The sequence below is a fragment of the Thermothelomyces heterothallicus genome (assembly GCF_042370625.1).
Source record: "Thermothelomyces heterothallicus CBS 202.75 unplaced genomic scaffold P884_scaffold_26, whole genome shotgun sequence".
Classification (NCBI taxonomy): domain Eukaryota; kingdom Fungi; phylum Ascomycota; class Sordariomycetes; order Sordariales; family Chaetomiaceae; genus Thermothelomyces; species Thermothelomyces heterothallicus.
This window is the reverse complement of record NW_027192587.1, coordinates 535,331-562,901: the sequence shown is the minus strand read 5'-3', so window position 1 is coordinate 562,901 and position 27,571 is coordinate 535,331. Positions and strand designations below refer to the sequence as shown.

The 27,571-nt window shown below is 58.0% G+C and overlaps 7 protein-coding genes and 1 non-coding gene across 8 annotated transcripts; 4 read left to right on the top strand and 4 right to left on the bottom strand.

Moving 5' to 3' along the window:
• Positions 1-1,846: 1,846 nt before the first annotated feature.
• On the bottom strand, positions 1,847-3,295 carry P884DRAFT_208764 (transferase family-domain-containing protein; the record flags this gene model as incomplete). The annotated part of the gene is made up of 1 exon (XM_069438900.1): positions 1,847-3,295. One exon carries the CDS (start codon positions 3,293-3,295, stop codon positions 1,847-1,849), a length of 1,449 nt encoding a protein of 482 aa, XP_069294813.1.
• A 1,112-nt stretch (positions 3,296-4,407) lies between these two features.
• On the top strand, positions 4,408-11,762 carry P884DRAFT_314636 (polyketide synthase; the record flags this gene model as incomplete). The annotated part of the gene is made up of 5 exons (XM_069445244.1): positions 4,408-4,668; positions 4,774-4,860; positions 4,949-5,006; positions 5,082-10,426; positions 10,510-11,762. 5 exons carry the CDS (start codon positions 4,408-4,410, stop codon positions 11,725-11,727), a joined length of 6,969 nt encoding a protein of 2,322 aa, XP_069294812.1. The 3' UTR covers positions 11,728-11,762.
• Positions 11,763-12,932: 1,170 nt separating this feature from the next.
• On the bottom strand, positions 12,933-14,544 carry P884DRAFT_302490 (dTDP-D-glucose 4,6-dehydratase-like protein; the record flags this gene model as incomplete). Its single annotated transcript, XM_069444948.1, has 3 exons — positions 12,933-13,468; positions 13,680-14,209; positions 14,336-14,544. The coding sequence occupies 3 exons, from the start codon at positions 14,542-14,544 to the stop codon at positions 12,933-12,935; spliced, it is 1,275 nt and encodes a 424-aa protein (XP_069294811.1).
• Positions 14,545-15,341: 797 nt separating this feature from the next.
• On the top strand, positions 15,342-16,826 carry P884DRAFT_208457 (epimerase/hydratase; the record flags this gene model as incomplete). The annotated part of the gene is made up of 6 exons (XM_069438874.1): positions 15,342-15,420; positions 15,510-15,612; positions 15,718-16,009; positions 16,095-16,217; positions 16,286-16,363; positions 16,458-16,826. 6 exons carry the CDS (start codon positions 15,342-15,344, stop codon positions 16,824-16,826), a joined length of 1,044 nt encoding a protein of 347 aa, XP_069294810.1.
• Positions 16,827-18,717: 1,891 nt separating this feature from the next.
• On the top strand, positions 18,718-20,957 carry P884DRAFT_287299 (uncharacterized protein; the record flags this gene model as incomplete). Its single annotated transcript, XM_069443871.1, has 5 exons — positions 18,718-18,762; positions 18,892-19,478; positions 19,548-19,828; positions 19,864-20,461; positions 20,684-20,957. 5 exons carry the CDS (start codon positions 18,718-18,720, stop codon positions 20,769-20,771), a joined length of 1,599 nt encoding a protein of 532 aa, XP_069294809.1. The 3' UTR covers positions 20,772-20,957.
• Positions 20,958-22,323: 1,366 nt separating this feature from the next.
• Positions 22,324-22,430, top strand: P884DRAFT_t152. The gene has a single exon. It is a non-coding gene; the product is annotated as a tRNA-Met (tRNA).
• Positions 22,431-22,868: 438 nt separating this feature from the next.
• P884DRAFT_263681 (uncharacterized protein) lies at positions 22,869-24,143 on the bottom strand. Its single transcript, XM_069441779.1, has one exon. The coding sequence runs from the start codon at positions 23,935-23,937 to the stop codon at positions 23,170-23,172; it is 768 nt and encodes a 255-aa protein (XP_069294808.1). The 5' UTR covers positions 23,938-24,143; the 3' UTR covers positions 22,869-23,169.
• Positions 24,144-24,805: 662 nt separating this feature from the next.
• P884DRAFT_249801 (uncharacterized protein) lies at positions 24,806-27,148 on the bottom strand (the record flags this gene model as incomplete). Its single annotated transcript, XM_069440616.1, has 3 exons — positions 27,114-27,148; positions 26,612-27,039; positions 24,806-26,548 (listed from the first exon to the last, which is right to left on the bottom strand). The coding sequence occupies exons 2-3, from the start codon at positions 26,885-26,887 to the stop codon at positions 24,806-24,808; spliced, it is 2,019 nt and encodes a 672-aa protein (XP_069294807.1). The 5' UTR covers positions 26,888-27,039; positions 27,114-27,148.
• Between the last annotated feature and the right edge of the window lie 423 nt (positions 27,149-27,571).

Sequence of the window (27,571 nt, the reverse complement as noted above, 5' to 3'; positions counted from 1 at the left end):
ACTAGATACGTTACTAATAGGAGGTTCTTCTTCCTCTATTCCTTCCTTTTATAAAGGAGCTTCGAAGGAAGTATAGTCAAAGTTATATCGTTTAGAAAGATAATACTAGTACGTATACTTTATAATGAAATCATTAGATCTAAGAGAAGGAGAGATTTAAAGTCTTTAAGTGGCTATTAAACTTACCTAACCTTAACGTAATTAAGCTAGTATAGGCAAGGCTTAAACTATTATATAGGAAATGGAAGACTTTAACCTTACGAGCCTAGCTAGAAAAGGATTAGACTTAGTAATAGTAAGAATTTCCGATCGAAAAGTTATAATAATATATTAAAAGGATCTAGGGGAATATCAAATAGGTGATCTAACTTGTTAGAGGAAACGAATATAAGGAGGGTATAGTTCTTAAACTACTACCCTTAGGTAAGGAGGAGCCTGGTTATCGTATATGGCGCGAATAGCTTTAGAAATCAGGTACCAAAAGGGAAGCTAAATTAGAAGCTAAGATAGTTACTATTAAGAAGGATATTATAGATAGACTTTGTAATAGAGAGCTTATATATCTAATATATAGGCGACGTTAGTAACGGACTTGTAAGTAGGGAAGACGATATACCTACTAATAAAATAGAGCCTCTTGACTATAAAAAATAGCGAATTGAAGATTGTTATAAATGTTCAAAATAAGCCTAGTTTTGAGCTTAGTTTGAAGTGTTGGATACGTCTGTAAGCTCGGTTTAGCTATAGTGTGTAAGTGTCTCTTACGGTGCTGGCTGACTATACTGTATGCCAAGGTCTTGGCAACCTTGGCATTGCAAAGTCTTCCCGGACCAACCTTCGTACACTAGTGAATAATAAGGAGTTACGGGAGGGCATCGGATTCATCAGCCGCAGGACCCACCCAAAGTTGCCCAGAACGGCCAAGCCTCCATCCGTAATCCGTTCTCCGTACGAATACACTAGCGTCTGATGCACTATGTAATTACTCTGTAAGCCCTCAAACCCCTGAAGGAAACCCTGGACAGGAACGGAATCTGGATGAACAAGGACCATCCATGTTACAGCCGAGTTCGAGTGTACTAGTATGGTACACTACTCCACAAGGCTGTTTGCCTGGCAGACTAGTGTACGCTCCACTAGTGTACAACAAGTGTATACTCCGCAGCGTATAGACATACACTAACGGAACGGGCGACCTATTAGGTGGTCGCAAACGCAAGCAACGGATATGTACTACGACGCACCGTTACGCCAAAAGGCTCGGCACGAGTTACCTTGACTTGGCCGCCGGTCAACTCGCTAGTTTCCACCTATCTGAGAGTAACTAGATATCTCGACTTGCAACCACGGGTAAAGTGGGTAAAGGGTAAATTACGTACACAGAGTATTCCTTTTTCCTCCAGATAAGTTGACTAGCTTACAAGGCCTGTAGTACACGTAATTCTTCTACGCTCGGCGTGTTAGGCACTGTCGTAGTTGGTTAGTTTAAGCGACTGGTCCGGACTTAAGTACGGCAACACTACCGGGCTATGGAGGTACCTCGGCCGTTCCGTATGTCTATTCCGTGATAGAAGGAGAGAGGAGCTGTCGAACGGCTGGTGATAATTACAATGGTATTCGGCCCTATTATTAGCTTGAAGATAGGAAAGAGCAGAGATTCGAACGCGACAGGACTTGTATTTTGTTATTTTTTTAGGGGTATTTGTCATCAACGACCGTAGCAGAGACACGAAGACCATTCAATCCATCCATCTATCCCCACACCTTCCTACGCTAGCCAGCAGGAAAAACAAAACAAAACAAAACAAAAAAAAAAAAAAAAAAAAACCGCCAAGTCTAATAACCATCAAAGAGGCATGCAGTACTTTGTCCACGCCTCGTCCTTCTCCAAGTGCTCCATCTCGTCCTCGAACAGATTCATGGAGATCTCGACGCCGGCCGGCCTCTTGGGGAGCACGAGCGAGCAGCGGGCGTGGTGGCCGAACCTGCCCAGATAGGCCCTGAGGGCCTCGGCCCTGCCCGCGTTCGCAAAGAAGCCGGCGCCGAAGAGGATGTCGTCGACGGGGAAGGCCAGCAGGTTGGAGATGAGCAGGTCGAAGCCGTGCACGCGGCGGAAGCGGGGGCGGACCAGGCCGAAGGTCGGCGCCGTCCTGAGCAGGCCGTAGGCCTGGTTCAGGCTGGCGGCGTTGGCGCGGGCGGCGCCCTTGCGGACGGCGCGGGCCAGGCGCGAGAGCGGCACGTCCGGGTCCAGCACGTCGGCGGTGGGCAGGACCGCCTGGTTGTAGAAGGTCAGGTTGCCGAGGTAGAGCGGCGGCAGCGAGGCCGAGAAGTCGAGCCGGCCGTTGACGGCGCCCTCGAGGACGGTCCGGTCGGGCAGGGGCTCGCCATCGCGGGCGACGGCGGCGCGCGCGCGCAGGTGGGCGCGCCACATGAGGGCCGTGATGACGTCGCTGGTCGAGAGGGCGGCGGCGCCCGACTCCGCCGGCTCCCCCGACTCGTCGCAGATCTTCTGCAGCTCGGCCAGCTTGGCGGCGGGGATGTAGAAGGACCGGTGCACGGCCTTGCGGTCCCGGTACGCCAGCTCGGCCGGGTCGTCGGCGGCCGTCCGGGGCCCCTCGAGCCCGACGAGGCCCCTGGTCCAGCCGTCCGGGTTCTCCGGCACGGGCGCGCCGGCCTCCTCCTCCCAGAGCCTGTCCGGCAGGCCGCGGTCGTACGTCTCGGGCGGGAAGTCGTCCTGCTCGGCCGAGGCGTCGTGCAGGCTCCGGCAGTTGTCGGCCCAGGCCTTCATGGCGATCACCATGCCGGTGCCGTCGACGGCGGCGTGGCAGGTCGACATGCAGAGGATGACGCCGCCGGGGACGAAGCTCGTCTGGGCGACGAAGATGTCGCAGCCCGCCTCCATGTCGCCCTCCACCGGCACGTCCAGGAGCTCCTCGTCCGGGAACGCCTCGGGCGGGAACCCCTCGTTCTTCCAGTCGGCGTACGTCAGCTCCGTGTCCAGCTCCTTGTAGACCAGCTGGTGGGGGACCGGGCCCTCGGCGTCCCAGGGCTCGTAGCGGATCTCGCGCTGTCCCGGTCGCCAGCCGGGCGTGTTCGGCTCCTGCAGGTAGACCTTCCCGCCCAGCCACGGCATGCGCGAGAACATCTTGCGCAGGCCCTGGCCGAGGTAGTTGTAGACGTCCTTGGGGTCGACATCCGGCTGGAGCGGGAACCAGTAGCAGATCTTGATGTAGTTGGGCCGGTGAAGGTGATCGATGGGGGTCAAGGGGACCTTGGTCACTCGGGGAGGAGCCATCGAGACGGGAGGTAAATTAATAGGTAATAATAGGTACCTAGGGTAATTAGGGGGGCTGTGGTGCTGACTGGGGCGGGACGCTCGCGTAATAATTAGGGTTGGGACTGATCCATCCTCACGCTCTTAAGATTGTTTTTGACACTTCGACGAACCCCAACATAGCTAAATAACTAGCCAGGCTTCCGTGGACGACATCCTTTCCCCATGCTAACGGCGACCACGTTACGTTGCACACGCGGCCCGAGTCCCTGCGGTCACGGTAAGGTCACTAAGTGTATCGAGGAAGGTAAGCAGACTCTGCAGAGTCTTGGGATTTCCGACTTGCTGCGAGCCTACTCTTTCTTCGCCTGTGCCGCGGTAGTTATCCCCGTGTCAAACGCGAGTCCGGGATTGGTTGTGTCTAACAAATGCTAATAATCAGAGTCAACTCCGCTCCCACCCCCCCGCCCCCCTTCACAACATCCCTGTTACTCCGCATAACTCCGGCACGCGCTACATAGTACAAACCCTTTTTACTGTTGCATACCGCTCTGGGGGATGCAAATCTCACCTCGTTTACCCCACAAATTGAGCTGACCGCAGGCAGTCTGTCATGGGTTGCTGCAGCGCAAGGTACCTCACTTGGTGCCTTCGTCATCCATCTCTCCGACCTGCAGCCTCGCGGCGGCGAGAGAGTGAGTGCATCACCCGTGGCCGAGTAGGCGGAGTGTGCAAGGACACAGTAAACTCGGTCTCTCCAGTGTCAGAACCAGCGGTGTGGGCCAATCAACGGGATAAGCAATAATACCGTATACGCTAACGGCCTAATTCTAATTACTGGGAAAGACCGCGACGATGGCAACATGCAGTTGGGCAGGTAGTCTGGTCTCGATGATATCAATATCTAATGAAGAAGTCCTCCTCCTGGGCTTGCTTGTTCCGCTTTGATGAACCATCCTCGTTGCTGCGCCTCTGTTCCCATTCCCAGATTGTCTGCCTCGCTCGAGCTCTTAAAGAAAGAGAGTGCTGGGCCATCACCATCATTGCTCCCGTTCCAAGAGGCAGCAGATCGAGACTCCTACTAAGTCGTGACCCGAAAAAAAAGAAAGAAAGAAAGAAAGAAAGAAAAAAAAATGACCGCCGACCACAACCTTCCCAACGGCTCTGGCTCTCACACCACCGCAAATGGCATTAACGGTCACGCCGCTGGGCGCCCTCGGCCGCGGGAGCCGATCGCCATCATCGGCATGAGCGCCAAGTTTGGAGGGTCTGCCAGCAGTCCTTCCAAGCTGTGGGACATGGTTAGGGATGGGAAGAGCGCATGGTCGCCAATCCCGAAAGATCGCTTCGATGTCGACTCTTTCTACCACCCGGACAAAGACAGGCCGGGCAGGGTACGTACATACCTTATAAGAATATGTCACCCAACCGTCGCGTGTGGCGAGAGACGTCGGGAGCATTTTCGCCTTTTTGCTAATTAATGCAATCCATCTGCACAGAACCATGCTAGGGGAGGGTACTTCTTCCCCGGGGATATCGGCCTCTTCGACGCAGGCTTCTTCAATCTGTCGGCGGACGCGGCCGGTGTAAGTGACCGCCGAGTCTCCGCTCCCCGGCCAACGAGAGAGGACAGGGCCAAGCGAAAAGGGGCTCACTAACGAACATCCAACGTAGGCCATGGATCCTCAGCTTCGCCTGCTGATGGAATCCGTGTACGAAGCGTGGGAAGATGGTAAGTTGGCTCTCTCTCTCTCTCTCTCTCTCCGCGGAGACCTGACATGATCGTTCCCTTGCGTGCGATAACTAGCCTGCATTCCCCTCGACAAGGTCGCCGGCTCCGAGACTTCGGTCTACACGGGCGTGTACGGCAAGGATTACCACGAGCTGCAGACTCGGGATCCCGAGGTGCTTCCGGCGGCTTTCCTGACGGGAAACGGCATGGCCATGATGTCGAACCGGATCTCGCACTTCTTCGACCTGCAGGGCGCGAGCATGACCATCGACACCGGCTGCTCTTCGGGACTCGTGGCGCTGCACCAAGCCTGCCACAGCCTCCTGGCCGGAGAGTCGGACATGGCGGTCGTCTGCGGCACGGGCGTCATCCTGAACCCGGATCTGTACATTGCCATGTCGACGCTGGGCATGGTGGGCGCGGACGGCAAGTGCTACGCCTGGGACGCCCGGGCGCAGGGATACGGCCGAGGAGAGGGTGTCGCGGCCCTGATCCTGAAGCCCCTGCGGGCGGCGCTGCGGGACGGCGACCAGGTCTACGGCGTCGTCCGCGAGACCGGGCTGAACCAGGATGGCATGACCAAGACCATCACGTCGCCGTCGGTCGAGTCCCAGATCAGGCTGATCGAAAAGTGCTACGGCCGGGCCGGCCTCGACCTGGCCGACACCGGCTACGTAGAGGCACACATGACGGGCACGCGCGCGGGCGACCTGGCCGAGGCGACCGCGCTGGCCAGGACCTTTGGGAGAGCTCGCAAGGCCGGGGACCCCGTGTACGTGGGCTCGGTCAAGACCAACGTCGGGCATACCGAGGCCGTCAGCGGTCTGGCGGCCATCATCAAGACCCTCTTCGCCATGAAGCACCGGGTCATCCCGCCGAACCTCAACTACCGGACGCCCAATCCCGAGATCCCCCTGGAGGAGTGGAACCTGGCGGTGCCGACCTCGCTCGTGCCCTGGCCGGCGGACAAGGCGGTCCGCGCGTCCGTCAACAACTTCGGCTACGGCGGCGCCAACGCCCACGTCATCCTCGAGGCGCCGCCCGGAGAGTACGAGGAGCGGCGTGCCGGGGTCCCGAGAGGGCCGGCCGAGTCGGAGCAGAGCAGGATCTTCGTCGTGAGCGGCAAGGACCAGGTCGCCGCCGGCGGGCTGATGGCCAACCTCGCCGCCTACGTCCGGGAGCTGCCGGACGACAGCACGCTCGGCGGGATCGCGCGGACCCTGGACGAGGGCCGGACCCGGTTCCGGTGGCTCGCGGCCGTGCGGGCGCGCACCCGGGCGGAGCTGGCCGAGCGCCTCTCGCAGCCGTCGGCGAAGCCAAAGCCGAAGCCGAAGCCGGCGCCGGCGCACGCCACGAGCGGCAAGCGGCCCCGGCTCGGGTTCGTGCTCAACGGACAGGGGGCGCAGTGGCACGCCATGGGTCGCGAGCTGATCGCGGCCTACCCGGTCTTCGGCAACGCGGTCCGGCGCGCCGACGCCGTGCTCAGGGGCCGCTACGGCGCCGACTGGTCCCTGCTCGAGGAGCTGAACCGCGACGCCGAGACGACCCGGGTCGGCGAGATGGCCCTGAGCCAGCCCGTCACCGTCGCGCTCCAGCTCTGCCTGCTCGACCTGCTCGCCTCGTGGGGCGTCCGGCCGTCGGCCTTCAGCAGCCACTCGAGCGGCGAGATCGCGGCCGCGTACGGCGCCGGCGTGCTCACCTTCGAGGAGGCCCTGGGCGCGGGCTACTACCGCGGCCAGATCCCGTCGCGCAGCAAGGAGCTCGCGGCCGTCCGCGGAGGCATGCTGGCCGCCGGAGTCGGCCCGGAAGACGCGGCCCGGTTCATCGCCGACACCGGGAGCGGGAGCGGCCGGGTCGTGGTCGCCTGCGTCAACTCGCCCGAGAGCGTCACCCTCTCGGGCGACCTGGAGGCCATCGACGAGGTCGAGGCCCGCCTCAGGGCGGAGGAGCTCTTCGCCAGGAAGCTCAAGGTGCCGCTCGCGTACCACTCGCACCACATGCGCCTCCTGGCGGACGAGTACGCGGCCCGGCTCGGCGAGACGGTCAGGAGCCGGCCGGACGAGGGGTGGACGAGGCGGTACCGGTACGCATCGCCCGTGACGGGCGACATCGTCACCGACCCGGAGGCGCTCGGGCCCGAGTACTTCGTCCGCAACCTGACCAGCCCGGTCCTGTTCAGCGAGGCCTTCGACAAGATGTGCTTCGGCGAGGACGGGTCGGTCCGGGTCGACGTGGTCGTCGAGATCGGCGCGCACGGCACGCTCGCCGGGCCGATCCGGCAGATCCTCAAGAGGCGCGGCGGGACCGAGCTCCCGTACGTGTCGACGCTCTCGCGCAACGTCGACGCCGTCGAGACGATGCAGGACCTGGCCGTCGGCCTCCTGGAGCAGGGCTACCCGGTCGACCTGTCGGCCGTCAACGACCCCCTGGGCGCCGAGCCGGCCCTCGTGCACGACCTGCCCAAGTACGCGTGGAACCACACGACGGGCTACTGGACCGAGTCGCGGGTCAGCCGCGAGATCCGGTCCAGGAGGCACAAGCCCCACGAGCTCCTGGGGAGCCCGGTCCCCGGCGACAACGGGCTGGCGCCGACGTGGCGCAACTTCCTCCGGCAGAACGGCTCCTCGTGGCTGGTGGACCACCGGATCCAGGGCTACGTCGTCCTCCCGGGCGCCGGCTACGTCGCCATGGCCGTGGAGGCGGTCAGGCAGCACCTCGGCGGCGGCGGCGGCGGCGGGGCGGGGTCGGGAGAAGACGATCGTGACGACGGCATCGCGGGCTTCCGGCTCCGCGACATCGAGGTCCTCAACGCCCTGACCATCCCGGACTCGAGCGCGGGCGTCGAGGTCCAGTTCAACCTGCGGCCGACCGAGAAGGACGACTGGTACGAGTTCCGGGTCTCGTCCCTGACCCTCTCCAACACCTGGACCGTCAACTGCACGGGCTTCATCCGGGCCGAGACGACGACGACGGCCGATTCCGAGGAGGACGAGGACCCGCTGCCGACCGTCAGCCCGGACGGCTTCTTCCACCCGGGCGCCAGGCGGGCCGACGTCGAGCCGGAGTCCCTGTGGGCGGACCTGCGCAGGATGAGCATGTACCACGGCCCCGTCTTCCGGCCGATCAACAGCATCAAGACGGCGCGCGACAAGGCGCTGACCTCCATCACGCTCAAGCCCGTCGTCGAGGAGGCGCACGACTACGTGATCCACCCGACCACCCTCGACGGCATCTTCATCGCCGCCTACAACGGCCTGCCGCGCAAGATCCGCGACGCCTTCACCGTCGTGCCGCGCAGGATCGGGGGCATCACCATCCGCCGCGACCTCCACCGCAGGGGCGGCCAGGACATCGAGTGCTTCTCGCAGGTCCACGGCGCCGACACCAGGGGGTTCGACGCCACCATCGCCGTCACCAACACCAACGGCGGCGGCGGCGGCACGGCCGGTCGCGTCTCGCTGCTCGTCGAACACTTCTACGCCCAGGCCATCCCTCGCGAGGGGGGCGACGACGACTCGGACGCCCAGCAGCAGCAGCAGCAGCAGCCCGGCATCATCTCGAAACTGCAGTGGGAGCCCGACCTCACGTTCCCCGTCGTCCCGGCCAAGGCGGTCACCTTTGAACGGAAACAAGAACGGAAACAAGAACAACAACGACAACAACAACAACAACAACGACAACAGCCCCTGGTCTTCCGGCCGGACGACAAGCAGGCCGACTTTGAGCGCAAGGCGCCGCGTGTGGCCTTCCACCTCATCCACGACGCCGTGCGGGAGATCGAGAAGGCGCCCGGCAGCCTGAGCCCCAAGTACCGGGACCTGTTCGGGTGGATGAAGGGCGTCGTGGCGACGGCGGCCAGGGGCGAGCTCGGCCCGCGGAGCGACACCTGGGCCCGCACCAGCAGCGGAACCAAGCAGCTGCTGATCGACGACCTCAACGCCAAGCCCGTGCCCGCCGGCAGGCTCCTCGTCCGCGTGGGCGAGGCGCTGCCCCGGATCCTCCGCGGCGAGGTCGACGACCGGGCCGCCGCCGAGCTCGTCGACGCCGACGCCGACGACCTGCCGAGCCGGTACTACGTCGGCCACCCGACGCTCGAGGGCACAACCCTCAGGCAGATCGCCAAGGTCGCCGAGCAGCTGGCCATCGACCGCCCCGGCGCCACCGTGCTCGAGATCGGCGCCGGCTCCGGCGTCGTCTCCAAGGCCGTGCTCGAGGCCTTCGGAGCCCGCCACGGCGCGGACGGCGCGAGGTCGGTGCTCGGGCACTACGACTTCACCGACAGCAGCAGCAGCAGCAGCAGCAGCAGCAGCAGCAGCAACAACAACAACAACAATAACAGCGGCAGCGGCAGCTCGCAGCAGCAGCGGCTCTTCGACGAGGCGGCCAAGAAGCTCGCCCCCTGGAGCGACCTCCTGACCTTCAAGGAGCTCGACATCGGGGCGGACCCGGAGGAGCAAGGGTTCGCCCCGGCCAGCTACGACCTCGTCGTCGCCTCGCAGGCCCTCCACGACAGGGCGGCCGCCCCCGCCGTCCGCCGCGGCGCCTCCCTCCGCAACGTCCACAAGCTGCTCAAGCCGGGCGGCACCCTCCTCCTGGTCGAGACGACGCGGGACCCGGTCGAGCGCGAGCTCGTCTTCCGCGTCCTGCTGCCCGGCGGCAAGAGCCCGACCCTCTCGGCGCCGGAGTGGGAAGAGATCCTGCGCGAGACCGGCTTCGCCGCCCCCCGGTTCCAGGTCGGTTTCGGTGGTGGCGCCGCCGACGACGCCTCCATCAGCATCATCCTGGCCACCAAGGGGGCCGCCGCCGCCGCCGCCGCCGCCGCCGCGTCGTACCCGTCCTCCGTCTCCATCGTGTACGCCGGCCAGGAGCCTCCTCCCGAGTCGTGGACGGAGCAGCTGAGCGAGGCGATCCGCGCCAGGACCGGCAGCGGCGGCGGCGGCGGCGTGCCGTCGGCTGTCGCGGTCGAGAGCCTGCACGAGCTCGAGGTCTCGCCGGAGACGGCGTACATCTTCACGCCGGAGCTGCGGGCGCCCTTCACGGCCCGGCTGGACGAGGCCTCGTTCGAGAAGCTGAAGGCCTTCCTGCTCGACGCCCAGCTGATCCTCTGGCTCAGCAGCGGCGGCCTCGTGGACGCCGACGAGCCCCTGGTCGGCGCCACCAACGGCCTGCTGCGCGTGCTGCGGCAGGAGGACGCGGGCAAGCGGATCGCCCACCTCGACTTCGACCTTCCGCGGACCGCCGACGGCGACGACAGCCCCAACCCCTGGACGGCCGACAAGATCGACTACATCGTCGAGGTGTTCGAGCGGACCTTTGAGAAGGGCTTCGCGTCTGCCTATCCCGACCACGACTGGGAGTACTCGGTCAAGAAGGACTCGGGCGTGTTCGTGCCGAGAGCCTATCCCGTCCTGCAAGCTCGGGTGAGTTTTACAGATATACACACACACCCCTGGCCGATTGATGATATGATAATAATAATATTTAATGATGTTGCTTAAACAAGGAATCCTCCGATCTCCCCCCCCTGAATCTGGACCGCGACGACGCGACCTATCTCGTCATCGGCGGCATGGGCGGCATCGGCCAGCACATCGCCGCCTGGATGATGGAGAAGGGGGCCAGGAACGTCCTGATCGTCTCGCGCGGCGCCGAGGCGAGCCCGGACGTGCCCTCCATGAAGGCCATGGCGGAGGCGGACGGGTGCCGGCTGGCGATCCGGTCGTGCGACGTGACGGACGCGCGGGCGTTCGCCGACCTCCTCGCGTGGGCCGCCTCCGCCGGCCTGCCCCCGGTCCGCGGCGTCGTCAACGCGGCCATGGTGCTGCGGAACTCGGTCCTCGAGCACATGTCGTTCGCGCTCTGGCAGTCGGGCGTCCGCGTCAAGGTCGACGGCAGCTCCAACGCGCACGCCCTGCTGCCGCTCGACCTCGACTTCTTCGTCCAGCTGTCCTCCGCCGTCGGCGTCCCCGGCCACCCGTCCCAGGCCCACTACGCGGCCGGGAACACCTTCCAGGACGCCCTCGCGCGCCACCGCGCCGTCCGCGGCCTGCCCGCCGTCACCCTCGACCTGACCGCCATCGAGGGCGTCGGGTGGATGGCCCGGCAGGGCGACGAGGAGGCCCAGCAGGAGGTCGTGAGGCGCATCCGGAAGGTCGGCCTGTCGCCCGCCGGCGTCGACCTGGTCACGGACCTGGTCGAGGCCGCCATCCGCGACCCGCTGCGCGCCTCCGCCGCCGACAGCCAGGTCGTCGTCGGCCTGTCGACCTACGCGAGCATCCCCGACGGGTCCGTGACCAAGGCGGACCGGCGCTTCGGCACGCTGCGCCTGGCGACGACGCGGGCGGTGGCGGCCGCGGACGACGCCGCAGGGGGGGCGGCGGCGGCGGCGGGCGGCGGCGGCGGCAAGGACGGCGTCGCCGAGCTGCTCAGGGCGGCGGCGGACGGCAGCATCAGCAGCAGGGCCGAGGCGGCGCCCCTCGTCGTCGGCGCCGTCGCCGCCCGGACGGCCGCCATCTTCAACCTCGGCCGCGACGAGATCGACGGCGGCCGCCCCCTGTCCGGCTACGGCGTCGACTCGCTCGTCGCCGTCGAGCTGCGCAACTGGCTCGTCGGCAGCCTCAAGGCCAAGGTGTCCATCTTCGACATCCTCCAGTCGCCCTCGCTCGACGACTTCGGCGCCCTCCTGGTCGAGAAGAGCGAGTTGCTCAAGGGGTTGGCTTAGAACACCGTGAGAATGGTTGTGTTGTGTTGTTTCGGAAGTGTTGCTGTTGGCTCTTAGACCCCTGCTTCCTTTGTTTTTCATTTGTTAATTAATTAGTCTAGGTTGGGTTTGATGATTAGTAGTCCGTCTCCTTGTTATGATCATAAACATTAAAGTACCCCTAAATATACCTACATTACTACAAGCAGGCAGCATGCCTCATTGCGATGCACTAACACTAGGGACCGAGTACAATTACACTAGAAATGCCTAGATCAGATGAGTGTATAGCCTTCTGCGGGTGTGTATATGTGGCCGGGTTTGGGCGCCCTTATAGCCTACCATCCTGGCCGTGGTTCCCTGACGGGTGCCGGTTCTCCGTTTTGGTCCCGATAGTGTATTATGGCACGGCTTGCCATACACACCACAGTGCTAAACCTCTGTATGACCCCCCCCCCTTCTACCCCTCCCCCCTTGTACTAATACTCTCCGGCTATATATCTTATACTCCCACAACTGACAAGATAAATAATTACAAGGAGCAGAGACAGAACGCATATAACGGACCTTCTTTTCTCCCTTTGATAGGCACCTAATTACTTCCTACCTAGGTGGGCTTTTTTCTGTCCACTTCCAAGGGCATCGACATTGTTGTCGCTTCGCTTTCTTGCTATCTATTTCGGTCGGGAGGCTGCTATGCTCGTCGTCAGGTAAACTCTCTAGACACTCTCGGCGCATTGAGCCTACGCTCCTTTCTTTGCTTAAAAGAGCCCGGAGTGGTCGAGAGATGATGCATCTTACAGTTCTCTGACAGTACAGGATTCTCTGATGAGCAATACCGGGAGAAACAATACGGAGCCCTGCAAGTCTACCAAATTGCCCTCGACTCTTAACGACAACTTCACAGCTACGTAAGCCACATGCGAGAGAGCGTCGGGATTTGACTGTCACCAGTCAAGGTTAGGTACCTTATATGTACCTTTGCTCTAAGATGCCGCATTCTGTGACCTGAGATCATCTAGAGTACCACGAATCCGTCTAACAAGAAATAATACCCGCAAGCCCAGTGTGCCCCGCCCCCTTCACGCGCCTCCGGCGCCTTGCTTTCGCTTCCGTACACGCACGCACACCCGAGTAGTTCACACACTTCTATCATATCGTAAACCCCGCCACTTCTCGCGTCTTCTTCTTCTTCTTCTTCTTCTTAAAATCCCAGTCATCAATCATCATGCCGCGATAGCCTTCCTCAAGTCCACTCCGTCCCGGGCGTCGATAGCCCCGAGGGGATTCACGTCCCCCGTATTATTGATAATCACCGCCGGCGTCTGCACCGCGATCTTGTCGAGGCCGCCCTCGTCCGGCCACCAGACCTTCAGGTTCCGCCTGTACCAGTCCACCGTGGCCGCGAGGCCGTCCTCGAACGACACCTTCTGCCTCCACCCGAGGCGCCGGAGCTTGGTCCCGTCGACGCGGTAGTCGTGGTCGTTGAACGGCCGGTCCGGGATCCAGGACAGCCGGGTCGAGAAGTCGGCGTGCGGCGTGTAGCCGAAGAGGCCGAGCATGCGGACGGCCACCTCGATGTTGGTCACGCCCGACTCCGACTCGACGTTGTAGGCCTCGCCCACGACGCCCTTGTGCAGGATCGTGTCGAACCCGTCCGCCGCGTCGGCCCCGTACAGGTATCGCCGCTTGTTGAGGCCGGACCCCTGGATGGTCAGGGGTTGGCCCTTGGACAGGAGAGTGAAGAAGCGGGGGATGATCTCTGTAATATTAATGAGTGTGTGCGCGCGCGTGTGTGCGCGTGTTCCCTTCTCCTCCGGGAACGACACGATCAGGGAGCAAAATCTCAAAAAAAAAAAAAAAAAAAAAAAAAAAAAAAAAAAAAAAAAAAAAAAAAAAAAAAACATCACCGACAAGTCATCCCGCGCGGAACGACTCCGCGAGGAGAGAGAGAGAAGACTAAGACAACTTACTTTCCGGGTACTGACACGGCCCGAAAACGTTATTGCTCCGGACGATCACGACCGGGATGCCGAACGACTTGTAGTACGCGTACACGTACATCTCGGCGGCCGCCTTGGAGGCCGAGTAGGGGTTGGTCGGCAGGAACTGCTTGTTCTCGTCGGCGCACTCGTCGGCAACGTCGCCGTACACCTCGTCGGTGCTGACGTGGACGAAGCGGCTGACGCGGCCGTGGCGGCGGGCGCTGTCGAGCAGCACCTGGGTGCCGACGACGTTGTTGAGCGTGAAGGCGGCCGGGTCGTGGAACGAGTTCTGCACGTGCGAGTGGGCGGCAAAGTGCATGATGCAGTCGATGTCGTGCTCCGCCAGGACGCGGTCGACGGCGCTCTGCCGCGTGATGTCGCCCTTGACGAAGCTGAAGTTGGGGAAGTCGCCGAGGCAGCTGACGTTGGCCGTCGACGACACGTAGTTCTGCGTGTCGAAGCAGACGATGTTGTACTCGGGATACTGCACCACGAGGTGCCGGGTCACCCATCCGCCGCTGTTTTCATTTTTTTCTCGTGTCAGCACAGCACACCTGGGAATTGTTTGAAAATGTTGGCCACTGGGGGATGGGGGAGGAGGGAGGAAAGGGGGAGGCAAGTCAGGCGTATTAATAATTAATTACATGAACCCGGCACCCCCGGTGATCAGGATGTTCTTGATGTCGCTCCTCGGCTCGAACCTGGTGGTTCCGATGAGTTTCAGCGCGTCATTGTCATCGCTGGTGAGCGTGATGCTTTCCACGCTCACGCGCTCTTTCCATCGTGGGCTGTCGGGCGGCGTGAACTTGTCGTCGGACCGAGCCGTCTTGAGATCTGCTGGAAATGGAGACATCAGGGGTATCACGGAAGGACGAACAAGCGCTAATTAGAGAAGAATTGTGAGGGCGAGAAGGGCGAATTAGTTGCCCTAGTTGGTCTGACCAGAGCTATCTTCAATCCGCTCGGTGGATGATGACTTTGCAGTTTAATTAGAGGTTAATTAGATGTTCCCGCCGCCTCGATCAACATGGAAAAGACGGCCTTTGGTTCAGCCGAGCATACATAAGAGTTCCAAATCTTGACCCAATCTCGCTCATCTAGCCGACTTGTAACCGGAGTAAACCCTCGCCCGGTCAGCGGCACTCTCCCCCATACGCGTCTCGTGGGTAATTACGCTGCCAGTGCTGATTAGGCCGCCGCGGTCACCTCGTCAGCACCATCGGTGAACCTCTAAGCCTTTGGAGTTGAAGTGCCTATCGCACAACTCCGGAAATAACAGCCAGGGGAAAGTCCCCGAAATGCACGGTCTGGAATTCACCACCCTGGCTTGAGCCTCATCGGGTGGCGGAGTCAGAGTCGGTGTCGGAGTTGACTCCTCCCGAACTCAACTCCGTGGGATGTCAGGCGCTGAACCCGCTCCATTAGCAATCGATTCAGGGTACGTCCATGATTCTCCTGTCCGTTTCGTCTGATAGTCGTCACGCACATCTCTCTCAGATACGAACTCTCTGTTATCTTAGAGTCTGCTAGTCAAATGTGCCCCTTCTCTCTAGTTTAGCATCTATCTGGCCACAACGGCGACCACTTCCGTGACCGCAGTGAGGAAGAACAAGAGACGGAGAGACAGAGAGACAGGAAACCTATACAGGAATGCCACACACGCTTCTGGAAGACCATCGGGAGAAGATGAACGGCCACAGGGAGACGCCGGTTGACTACCTCCTCTTTGGTACGTTATCGGGGAATAATGGAGTTTTGATGCCGTCCCCTGCACTGCACACCGGCCTGGATGGCAGGGCTAACAGACTTTCCATGTAGGCAATGGCTGGATTGCCAGCCAAGTCAAGCAACTCCTGCTGGAGCAGGGGAAAGTCGTGGCGACGTCCTTCGCGCGACTGGAGAATAGGGAGGATGTGATGAGGTTAGTCAAGTTTCGTTCTCCGACTGATTTGTCGATGTCGACTTAATTCGTACTGTCCGCTTCAAATCGGCCTGGAAGACAAGAAAACTAATCTTCCATATTCAGGGATCTGAAGCGATATGCCCCAAGACGTGTCATGAACTTTGCCGGAGTCCGTGGCCTGCCAAATGCCGACTGGTGCGAGGACCATAAGGTCGAGACGGCTCGATCCAACGTTCTAGGCGTCATGAATCTCGTTGATTGCTGCTACCTGCTCGACATCCACATCACTCATTTCGGTTCGGCTTGTGTATACGAGCACGACGCCAACCACCCGCCGGACCATCACTTCACCGAGGATGACGAGCCGTTCTATCATGACTCGTTTTACTCCCACACGAGACTTGTCAGCGAATGGGTACGTCTAATTAGTGAAACAAACCCTAGAATTTGGAGAGATGCTTTGCCCACCCGGACTCGACGGGAAGCTCACGCGGATACAGGCTATCCGCCATTATCCGAATCTCCTCCTCCTTCGCGTCCGAGCCCCCATCGCGGCGAACCTGGACCCGAACAACCTTCTCACCAAGCTCTTCAACTACAAGAGGATCCTGAACATACCGGCGGTAGGCAGGGATGGCCAAAGTTCTAATTTCTTTTTGAGCAAAGACTAACACATATGCATCATTAATAGTCCGGGACCGTCCTTCCGGACCTGTTGCCTGGCGCCATCCTGCTTGCCGAGCATGGTGAGACGGGCATCTACAACCTGGTACGTCAGCATTATCGCGGTTTAATTAACATCCGCAGCCGCCAAAGTCGCAATCCGGGAGGGAACATTGACGGTAGTTATGCTTCTCGTGCAGATCAGCCCCCAGCCCTTCACCAACAACGAGATCCTCTCCCTCGCCAAGAAGTACGTCCACCCGTCGCTGACGTGGGAGAACTTCGAGCTGGAGGACCAGAAGGCGGTGCTGAAGGCCCCGCGGTGCAATCCCGTCTTCGACACCACCAAGCTGGTCAACAAGCTCCGCGAGCTGGGCTACGAGGTCAAGGACACGCACGAGGCGCTCGAGGACATGTTCATCAAGATGGGAGAGCAGCTCGCCCGCGTCGCCTCGTTCGGAGGCCTGAGCAGCGAGGAGGCCCTTCTCGCCCTGACCACCCGCGAGCGGGCCATCGGGCCGCGCCCCGGAGAGCAGCAGGTTAACGCGAGTCCGATTGCTACCCGTTAGTCAGTACAGGTGTTGCGACATCCGTTTTTTGGCCGTGGGCAGGACGGAATCGGCCTTCGATGGAGTTTATAGATGGCATAGCAGACGAGTGCATGGGAATCCTGGAGTGCTATGTCCGCGGCTTCACGATGCTGTTTCAGTATCTATTAGTGCAGGTTCATCCAGAGTGTATGCTTGGTCCAGTCCAGGACTATCTTGAGAGATATGTTCTCCGCCTTGCGCTACCAATCTCAGAAAGTTAAAGGTATAATTATGTAGTCCGGGAATATCTTGCTGGGGAACGTCTCCATCTCTCACGAGAGGAACAATACCTCCCCGTCAAACCGTATTCCAGTCGAGATCCGGGCGCCGTCATACTGAGATTGAAAGGATGCCAAAAGCGTACGAGCATCTCTAGAATGCTACACAAGCACCCTGCGGAGGGAGGTACAGCTCTAGAGTACTGCATCAGTAGGTTCCGTTAGGGATGTTCCTTAAGAACATGGACGATCTCAACTGCGCAAATATATGGTTCCCTCATTCTTCCTTCCTTTGAAGTCCGCAATGCACTTTATTCAACCTTTGAAGCCCCTGTTACATGCTTTCACTCCATACTGTTCGCTGATCGAGTCTTCTAATAGCGTTTCACAAAGGAGATCAGCCGCATTGCAACAGAACAGTCTTAAACAGTCTTACACCTGAACGCGAGAGAGCCAAAGCAAGTTTTTAAGTATTTAAGAAGTCAGTCAGATATGTTGGCTTAACTGTCCCGACTCCATCTCTCACGGCACCCACTCACACCCTGGCCACACATTTCCGATCCCAACCCGTAGCTTCGGCTTCTCCCACCAATTCCATCTATTCAAGATGTGCGTCTACGACCAGGTGAACCTCGCTTGCATCTACTGCAACAGGTGCCTTGATGTCCAGTGGAAACTGAAAAGGCGTTGCAGTCTGGGAGACAAGTGTATAATATTCTGGGTCGAGTACGAAGTGACCAGTTTTGTTGCCACCGCCTGTACATGCACCAGAGAAGCAAAGACAGCTGGGGAGCCCTCGCGCGGAGAGGAGAGGAAGCACAACAACCCTACATGAGCAGATCCTAATTGCACCTCATATAATTACTTGCTACTATTGTTCCGATTCTGTATCGGGTGCAGGATTTCTTGTCTTAGTACCTAGATAGATAGTCACTGCCCAGTGGCAGGTGTCCTTACCTGATAATTAATCGAGCAATTACCACGGCTTGGATGATAAAAGCTCAATTCAGTTCTTTCCTTTGCTCTTTGTTGGGACGAACCATGTCTGTAATAATTAGTGCTTTGCAGGAGTCCCCTGGTCCAACCCGACTCCTCGGACTGGGAAGCGGTAATAGCCCGGCAGTACCTTGAACGCCTCTCGTTTCGGGAACAGACCGAGGAATGATAATTACAGAACGCTTTCATATCTCAAAGAACATCAGCACTTGCAGTTGGTGACGCCCTATGTCGTCCACACAGGGAAATTACCCCCGTTGCGCGCCAAGTCGAATCAGCGCCTGCGTTGTGCCTTCGAGCCAGATGATATGTCGGCGCTGAAATGACAGGCCGACCAATAGCAACGCATCAACAGCCGAACAGGGGTTTGGAGAAGGGCCTGGCTGCACAACTCCACTATTCCGAGAACAAATGGCGGCACAAGGAGACGCGCCCTTGACCTAATTAGTGATTACACGAGCGCATCCCTTACACTAACTACACTTCCATTGTCTTCAATTCCATGCTGACGGGCGCTCATGGCCTTCCATCCCCCCCCCCCCGCGCGCGCTCCCCCCCTTTCCCTTGATTTCTATCAGTTAACGGGTGTCCCAATCCAATGCATTCTTTTTTTTGGCCCGATCAGTCGATCTAATCCACAGGCTCGGTTTCTTATGATGGCAGCTGTGGTGGTCGCGCGGGAATCCCCGCGTTTTATCCACGTCTTCTCTCTCTCTTGTCTCCTGTTTTGACATTCGCATACACAAAACCTCATCATACTTGCTTCTTTCGGAACCGTTTGCGATCCGGGTATATATCGAGAGAGACAGACTGCTCAGAGCGGGCCTTAGAACTTCTGTGGTTCCTGTTCGCGTGCAGGTTGCTCCCATGGCCATCACCGCGCCCCCAACAGGCCGGAGATGCTGAATCGCTCCCAGAGTGCGAACTCATTTGCGATGCCCTCCCAAGACCGTCCGGGCTTGGATAAGCGTACTCTTCATCGTCAGCCGAGATTGTCGCCCCTGGGCCAGCAGCGGGAGTCTCGGCTGGCCACTCAGAGCACGGATGATGCGGAGATCACCCGTTCTGAGAAGACAGCGAGACACAGTGATATACCAAGGGCACTGGTGGATGTGCTTCATGACGTGCGCAAGAAGACTGTGAGCGCGTGGTCTGAACATGCCAGAGTGGCGACCCGACTCGCAACCCCACCCCTTGCACCACACCGATTTGGTGATTGGGAACCGACGACATTGACTGCACGCGGCCGCCAGAGCTTGGAATGGGAAACGGAGACGCTGCTGGACCCAAACGGTACCGCTCCGGACGGCATGGCATCGTACCCCTGCCCCTATAGAAAGCGGAATCCGGCGAGATTCAACATCCGCGACCACGAGGACTGTGCCCGAGCCCCCTTCGATTCCATTCGAGCGCTGAAGTGAGCACGTTCGGGCGCCGGACTTCTCGGTTGAGTGGGCTAACAAATGAATACCTATTAATTAACTAGACAGCACATCATCCACTATCACCAAAGGCAACCTGCTCTCCGTCAATGCCGGCGATGCAAGGAGCGATTCGGGGCGGAGGCCGAGCTCGAAGGACACCTGCTGTTGCCCAAGGACCGGATATGCGAAGTGAAAGAACCATGTCTTGATGACTACGAAGATGGAATAACGGAAAAGACAGCAAGCATGCTAGCCGCAAGAGATGGTGATGATGCTCGGTCATGGACCTGGCAGACGATATGGTGTCTGTTGTTCCCAGGTGACCCCGAAATACCAGACGCAGGTACGTGATTTTCCCAAAACTATTACCTTGGGTAGCCCACCTGTGCAGCAACAAAGCCTCATTCTTCGCAGAATTTCACCCCGTGGCCGAGCTCGCCGAGGTAGAGCAGGCTTTTGATGAGGGCCAAGGGAGTCTGAAAGAGGAGCTACGGGAGAAGCTCGAGCTGCTGCTGCCCGAACCTGTCGACCCAAGCTATCTCCGTTTCCTCACCGGGCAGCTGGAACTCGTATTTGAGACGCACCGGATCGACGTCATCAAACGGACGCTAGCCCGCTGTCGTCCAAATGTGTTAAGCCGAGAAGAGCTCTCCCGGACGCAGCCAGTTGAGCAACCGAGCGCACCTAAGAAGCCGAGCCGCAGGTCCAGGCGGAGCACCCTGCTTCAGGCGCTCCAACGCAGCACTCACGCCCCGTACCGGAGAGACTCCTCGGCAGGCGGAACAACAACCAGGAACAAGAATGAGAGTCACCAGCTCGGCGAGCCGTCCCTCCTCTGGAGTGCAGAGCACCGCCCCTCTGAGGGGAAACCGTCGCTATTGCACGCCGGAGGCTCCTGCTCCCTCTCCGCCGCCGGCCCGCGCGACTCGCGCGACTCCGGCATCGGCTTGCCCTGCGACACATGCTCGCTCGAGCCGTGCCGCTGCGACGAGGCGGTCGCCCCCGACACGAGCGTCGCCATCACCACTACCCACCACAACCATCATCATAATCATCATCATCATCATCATCATCATCATCAGCAGCAGCAGCAGCAGCAGCAATACCAACACCAACATGGCCACGGACAAGAACATCGCATTCCGGCCCGCCAGTCGCGGTGGACCATCCAGACCGGAGAGCTGCGCCTGAGCTACAGGGGGTCCTACGGCGGCGAAGACGGCGGCTTCTCGCCCGAGTCGTTCAAGCAGAGGCTACTGAGGCAGCAGCTGATGGGTGGTGTTTGAATTGGCCCTGGTGGGGACGCTTAATTAACCCCGGTACCTCAACATGCCGATGTACGTACCGATCTGAAGTACCTAGCTAGGTACCTTGCATAGGGTTGACTTAGAAGGAGGAACGGGATGGTGGATGGGTTATTTATCTAGAAGGACTAAAAGGTTAGACGGGGGTGGAAGGAGGCAAAGATGGAGAGAGAGAGAAAGGGGGGAGGGGGGTGGACAGAAGAATAATTATGCCGCGGTGACTAATGATTAATAATTGTTGCGTTTGTGTATCGGGAAAGGTTGCGGTAATTATGTCGATATTTCGATGCTCTTGATTTGGGCAGATCGAGAGTATGCTAGGGGCATGGTAGCCGGGTTTGTTTAAATAACTTGGGAATGGTGAAACAAACTTTTTGCGAGGTGTCCGAGTCGTGCGCTGGTATGGCATCCTCACACAACCCAACCTTACAAACGCCGTGTAATGAGGTACATGTCCCTGCTCCGTTCCCGAATAGTAATTATTATAGCCGAAAGAAATTCGGGGTTGAGATGAGCGGTGGAAGTTACACGGGGTTCCAAAGGCCAGCGATTATCATCATAGATTTGGTGCGAAATTGTCAACCTCCTTTCTGTCATATAATTAATTAAATGCTCGCTTGCAAAGTCGTGTGTGGGATTAATTATTCCAGAACACGTCCCAGCGCGTGGTAATTAAGCGATATGATGGCGTAATTAGAGGCGACCATGTAGGTTGAACTGGAACTATCGTGGACTGGAGGATGGATATCAGCCGTGATAATAACCACTTTGATAGCCATAAGATGGCGCTACAACGAGAGAAATTAATGCCTAATTAGCAGCTGTCTGTGTAGACGTGTTAGGGAGTGCAGGTAGGGCAAAAGGGCCCTTGATGTAGAAATGTCTACAGGTAATTACTAATTAATATTAATTATTGCTTTCTGGCGGGACGAGGTGCGTTATCAATGTGAAACGCAGAAGGGACGCCGCAATTGCTGCTTCTAGCAATTACACCTAATTAATTATATGTGTATTTTGACAATCAATAAGTGCGAGGAGACGTTCACCTGGCTGTAGACTAGGGAACAATAGCACAGATGGCAATTTCTAGAGTATCAATTGTGTGGGTTTGCTCATTGTTAGCCTGAAAGTTCCGAGTAATTAAGCAAAGATGCCAATTTCCACCTCGTCGTGCTTTCCAGATTGCTCTCTTCTGCCTTCCTTCGAAACGTTCTCCAACCGGATGGAAATCGCGGTTTGCAGGTGTGTATGTACCTTGGCAGTCTCAACGGCTACAGCCACCAACGACTGGCTGGTTTTGAGCATGGTAAACTGGTAACATATTAACAATCTTCTTTCAGAGTTGCCTTGGCCTTCGGCCAAATTTCGCGACAACTCATGGCAATCTCGGTGTTCCCATTGCAAAGGCCACAAGCGCGAAATCCTGCCGCTGTCAACCGCCTCCTCTATAATGACACGACTCGGGCGGCTCTGCCAAGACCATGTTCCTCCCTATGAACCCGGTCTCCAGTCCGAGACTACCAACAAATTGCAAGGGAGCTTGGCTCAGTCGGAAGAGCGCAGGTCTCATACTATCGTATGACCCGGTGCCCCAAGCACCAGGATATCCTGAGGTCGTGAGTTCGAGCCTCACAGTTCCCATACTATTTTGCGCCACAGCGGCTTCTTTTTTTTTCCCCATCATACAATTTGCAATTTTTGCCCACCTGTGTTATAGTCTGGTCTCAGCTTTTTACCACCGTCTAGCTCCTTGTTGTCATGGTAGAATCGGATCAAGTTTGTTTAACGTAAATCACAACTTGTGGTCTACGATTCGCACACCTCTCGTCGATGCCGACAATAGGCATGAAGCTTCGCCTCAAAACCTGTGAGCTCGACCTTGTCGGGGTAATTCCATACCAACCGCGAGGGACATACAGCTAGTAACACCTCCGTGGCAAATGCACCTTCAATTGTAGGCGATAACGGGGGAAAGAGCACCGCGGGAGGCCAGAAGTGCGGCATCAAGTGGCCACTCAGAGAAATATCGGAGGATTAGAAACGAAGCTCCTTCCTTCGCTCTTCAGTGTAGATACATTCCAGAGACTCGGTCATTAAAGCTTCGCTTTAAGAAGAGATAGATATCGGGCCATCGCCACTTTGTGAGATCGCTTCTTTAGCCGAGCCATGGTGGGATATTACGCACACAGCGGTTAAATTACCTATAATTAGAAGCAGATGTTATCGATTGGTAGGTGCAGTTGCGAACCTCCGCTGTCTCGAAGCAGCGTATCTCTAGCGGCCTAGTTTCGTCCCTGGAGGAGATCCTGGCTCGCGGCCGTCTAGGTAGGATGAAGGATTCTGGTCTCGGGGCAGAAGTGCTTGCAAGAGTTTGGGATTTTCAATCCAAATCCCAGTCGTAATGATCCAATTCGCAGGCATCCTTTGAATCCTCCAAGGGTACGTTCCCCTTCTCTCCTGGCCGAAAAGGCAAGTCGCCATAGGCTGGTCCAAAGAGGGCAACGCCACCGTCTTCGTCATCAGAGTCTTCCGACTCTGCACCCTTCTCCGGCTTCCCGCGAGATATCTGGTGCGGGCTGGGCGTGCGGTCAGGGCTATTAGCCTGCGACGGAGCCGCAACCTCTGGACCCGGTGTGGCAGACGTTGGCCCTTTCTGCGGCTTCCAGTCACCGGCTCCCGGGAGCTCTTTCACTCCATGATTCTGGAGTTGCTCCTGGTGCCGCTCCCGCTGCTGCTGCTCCTTCCCCTCCTCCTCCTCCAATTGCTTCATGCCAATGGAGAAAATCGCAAACAGGACATGCCCGGCAAATGCGATCTGCTGCTGGTACGATAGAAGAGCGAAAGGGTGGACCCGTGACCGTGACTGCGACTGCGACTGCGACTGCGGCTGCGAGTGCCCTGGTTTGGGGGAAACAGGTGACTGAGGTGCGATACGCGGCTGGGTCGCCTTGGGAGATGCCTTCGATTTCGCAGGCTTTCCTGGATGACTCTTGTACAGGTGCCTCATGAGCTGGTTGCGTGACTTGAACTTTTCCCCGCAAGTTCGGCAGGTCGTCCGCCACTGGGATTCCTCGGACGTGTCTGGCCGCGGCTCATCAGTTGGCTGCGCCAGCGCCTGGGGCCGGAATTCGGGGATCGTCGGGTCCATTGAGCGTTGAGAGAGTGTGTGAGAAAAGAGCGAGTGTGTGTGAGGAAGTGATGGTGGTCGGCGACTGGCCTAGCGAAAGGGTCGTCGATTCGTCGTTTAATTAGTGGTTTATTGGATGCATCGGCGCGCTCACTTCTGAAGAGCCGCTCCTGCTGCTGACTCGCACAGGCTTCAAAGTCACGAAAGGGACGCCCGTGGCCTGCCCGTTCTGTTTCGGTTCTGCAAAAAAATGCTATGTTGTGGAAGTGGATCCACCGAACTCGAATCAATCGCTTGCATGGTGGGGTCCCGAGCTCAACGACCCGGCTATCGTACCCCGTCTCCGCAACGCGAGTGATGCTTCGGTGGGTGTTATGTGGGGTACCAAGCGTCGGAAGACAAGGGAAACGTACCAGGTACGTAATGTAAGGACTTGTGTTGAGAAGGTATGAGAGAAAAATACCCGAGAAAGATCAAACGAGGAAGGATATTGAACAGTAAGAAATAACCTTTCAAAAGGCAACAAAACTTCGGAACGAAGCTTCAACTATGATAAGCTAATACGTATAAATGATGCTGTAAAGGATGTCTGGTATGCGTGGCAGAATTTCCCATCTACCTAGTCTTCACCTCTTGTCTCCTGGTCCGTGTCTCGCGCCCAATCTACCGCCCATTATTACCATCTAAACACTTCGCTAAGTTGATACAACAAGTGTACTGACTTGATGTGAGTCTCGGCCCCCCAACCCTCTGAGAACGCCAACGCCATTGCCATTTCTCGAATAATTAAATGAACCCTTGCCGTGTCCGTTAATTAGATCATTTCATAAGTCATTCATCATTACAACATCTCATCAAAGCAGGTTGCCGGACATGGTCGCCTTCCGCCTCATTCCTGGTTCCTTTTCAGGCCCCCTGATGATGGAAGTGGCGCCTTCTCTGTGGGCCGGCCATCAGCCGGCTGAGGCGCTCGTTTCTGCGTCGCATGTTGCTGGGCGGACTCGTTTTCGGGAGATTCTTTCCTCCCATCTGACACCAAATCCTCAATGCGATGCAATGGCGGCCGCCTCACAACAAGAGCTGAAGTGGCGGGTGTGGGCGGGGCCGATTGCTGCGGTGCCGTATCCTGTTGACTGGCATAACCTGTCCGAACGCTCGGCTCCTCTGCGTGTCTAACTAGTTCGATTTCGACATGGTCTAGTGGAGGCCGCTGCTCTACTGGAGGCAAGCTCGCGGCTGCCGGCTGTGGCGCTTGCAGTGCCCTATTCTTTAGAGTCGCGTCATCCGTCTCAACGCTTGGCGCTTCAATCTGCCTCTCTTCTTTGGTACGACTCGATGACGGCTGCTGCTCAATAGCAGGCGAACTCGTGGTCGGGGGCGTTGGTGGCGTATCATGTTTGGCGGAGTCGCTTGTTTGACTACTTGGGCTTCCGCCTGGGCCCCCTGCTTGTTCGATATGGGATGCCGGTTGCCGATCCAATGGAGGTAACCTCGTGGTTGCTCGCGGCGGCACTTGGTGCTCTGCTGCTGTAATACGCTGTGCCGACCCTTCACCGGTCGGAATCGCTAGCTGTCCTTCCGGCCTTGAGTCCCCCACTTGCTCTGATGCCTGTGTTGACTCAATGACCGAAGAGACTGTCGTCGGTGGTTGGGCCTCATTCTCCTGGTCATCCGACGAGAGAACGATCGCTGGCGAGTTGGGCCCCTCATGGAGGGTAACGACTGTACCACGAGACTTTGTCTTCTCAAGTTCAACAGACGGCCGCGCCGGAAAGACGGACTCGGAGGTGCCCTCAGGACTGTGGGTGGTCGGTAGCCCGAGCATCGACGACTCAGCCACATTCGTCGGTGTTCTCGGCGGTGGTTTGGGAGAGTGTGCTCGAGGGTCGACAGAGTTGGATCTAGATACGCTACCACTGAAGCTGCTTGCTCTTGAACGCCGACCTCGGGGGGCAGCCAGGCTGTCTTCGGGGTCGACAGTGGGTTCTCCCCATTGTCGCCTTATCTGGGCTAGATTTCTGTTCCGAGCAGGTTCCCCGGGAATCTCGGGAAACCCGGTCGCTTTGCCCTGTTTGAAGGCTAAATGATCGTCAAACCGGTCTGCTGAAACCCTTTCGAGGGCAGTCGCCACTCGGATTAGTTTCTCTGCAAACCCGCGCTTGTTCGTCCCGGCGGAGGTGTTGCAATCGATTGGGTGGATACCGAGCCCATGGGCTCCGTCTTCGCTGTCCGGGAATGTTTCGGTGCGGGTCGGCGAGAGCACATGCACAGGTGCTGTGTCGTGCCTCACGATTCGCGTGTCGGCGTTACCCATCCCGGCTGGCGAAGGGTGTGGTGGTTGCGCGTTTTCTGGGTTATCGTTGAGCGAGTTGGGGCTGCTGCTGCCGCCGTGCGTATGGTAGATGCAGTGGCAATGGCAGTGGCTCAAAGGCTCTTCGATCGATCCCTCTTTCTCAGCTCTCTCAAGGAATTTTGCCAACAACATGTACAGGGAACCAATCGCAGCGAACACGGAAGCCACTATGCTGGACCATTGGCCTATGTTTCCAATAGGTTCAATTTGGTAGAACAGCGGTGGGCTCCAGAAGTTGAGCTCGCCGACGATAATGAGCGTCAGCACGGCGCCGGCAAACTTGGCGGGATGGTCAGTTCTTCTCTAGTCTTCTTCAGCAAACAAGGACGGAATAGCACATACCACCGGGATCTCAACAACGCTAAGCAGCCGTCTGATCACATCATTGACCCTTTTCATGCCTCTTGGAGTGGCACCGTTGGTTCCTTCGATGACCTCGTCGACATCAGGCGTGCCAAATTGCTTGTTCCAGTTGAGTTTCGCTATCTTGTTCCAGATCGACACCATAGATAGGATGCCGGGCACGCAGGAGGCAGCAGCGACGAGGGTAGCAGCCCCAAACGTGAGGTAGTATGGTTTTGGAACTAAGTTGATGTTGTCGGCCGACCCAGTTCTCATGGGGGAGAAGGGATTCCCCTCCTCGCAAACCAGGCTGCAGTTCTGCTTTGTGTCGCCGGGGAAGTTGTCCAGATGGTAGACTGGCCCCCCCGTGCTATCCCTGCAGTCCTTCGCTTCGCTGCGGAAAAACTCGACGGTCAGGGCCAACAGACCTGTTGGGATCAGGGTCAGCCTTGAAACAGTGCTGAGCAACATCAATCACACAGCAGCATAATTAGCCACTCACCAGCTACGACCAAAACAGTCCATACGAAGAGAACATTGCGCCCCGGGTTGTTGAAATACGTTCTAGATAAACGGACAGTGGCGGGGGCTGTCAGGATGCCAATGGAGCACATCTGGAGGGCCCCGTAGATGTCCATATCAATGGCGTCTGGGGGACATGGTTATTAATTAAGTGACAGTCCATGAGAAGGCGAAGGGGAAGGGGAAGGGGAAGGGGTGCAGGGAGTGCATACCATCCGTATGTAGCGACGCGAGCACGATGGCGTGAATAGCTGCAGTAGCCGGAAAAATCAGGGCAGCTGCCAAACAAGCGTTCCGCAGCCATTCTGTTTTCCGGGCGAGAACACAGGCGGCCACCAAGACGTAGTACCTGGGATGTTGGTCAGCCCCGCGGGATCGGACCGACAGTAATTACTTATCGCCCTCCACTCTGCGGAGAAACCAACAATATTCGAGAAC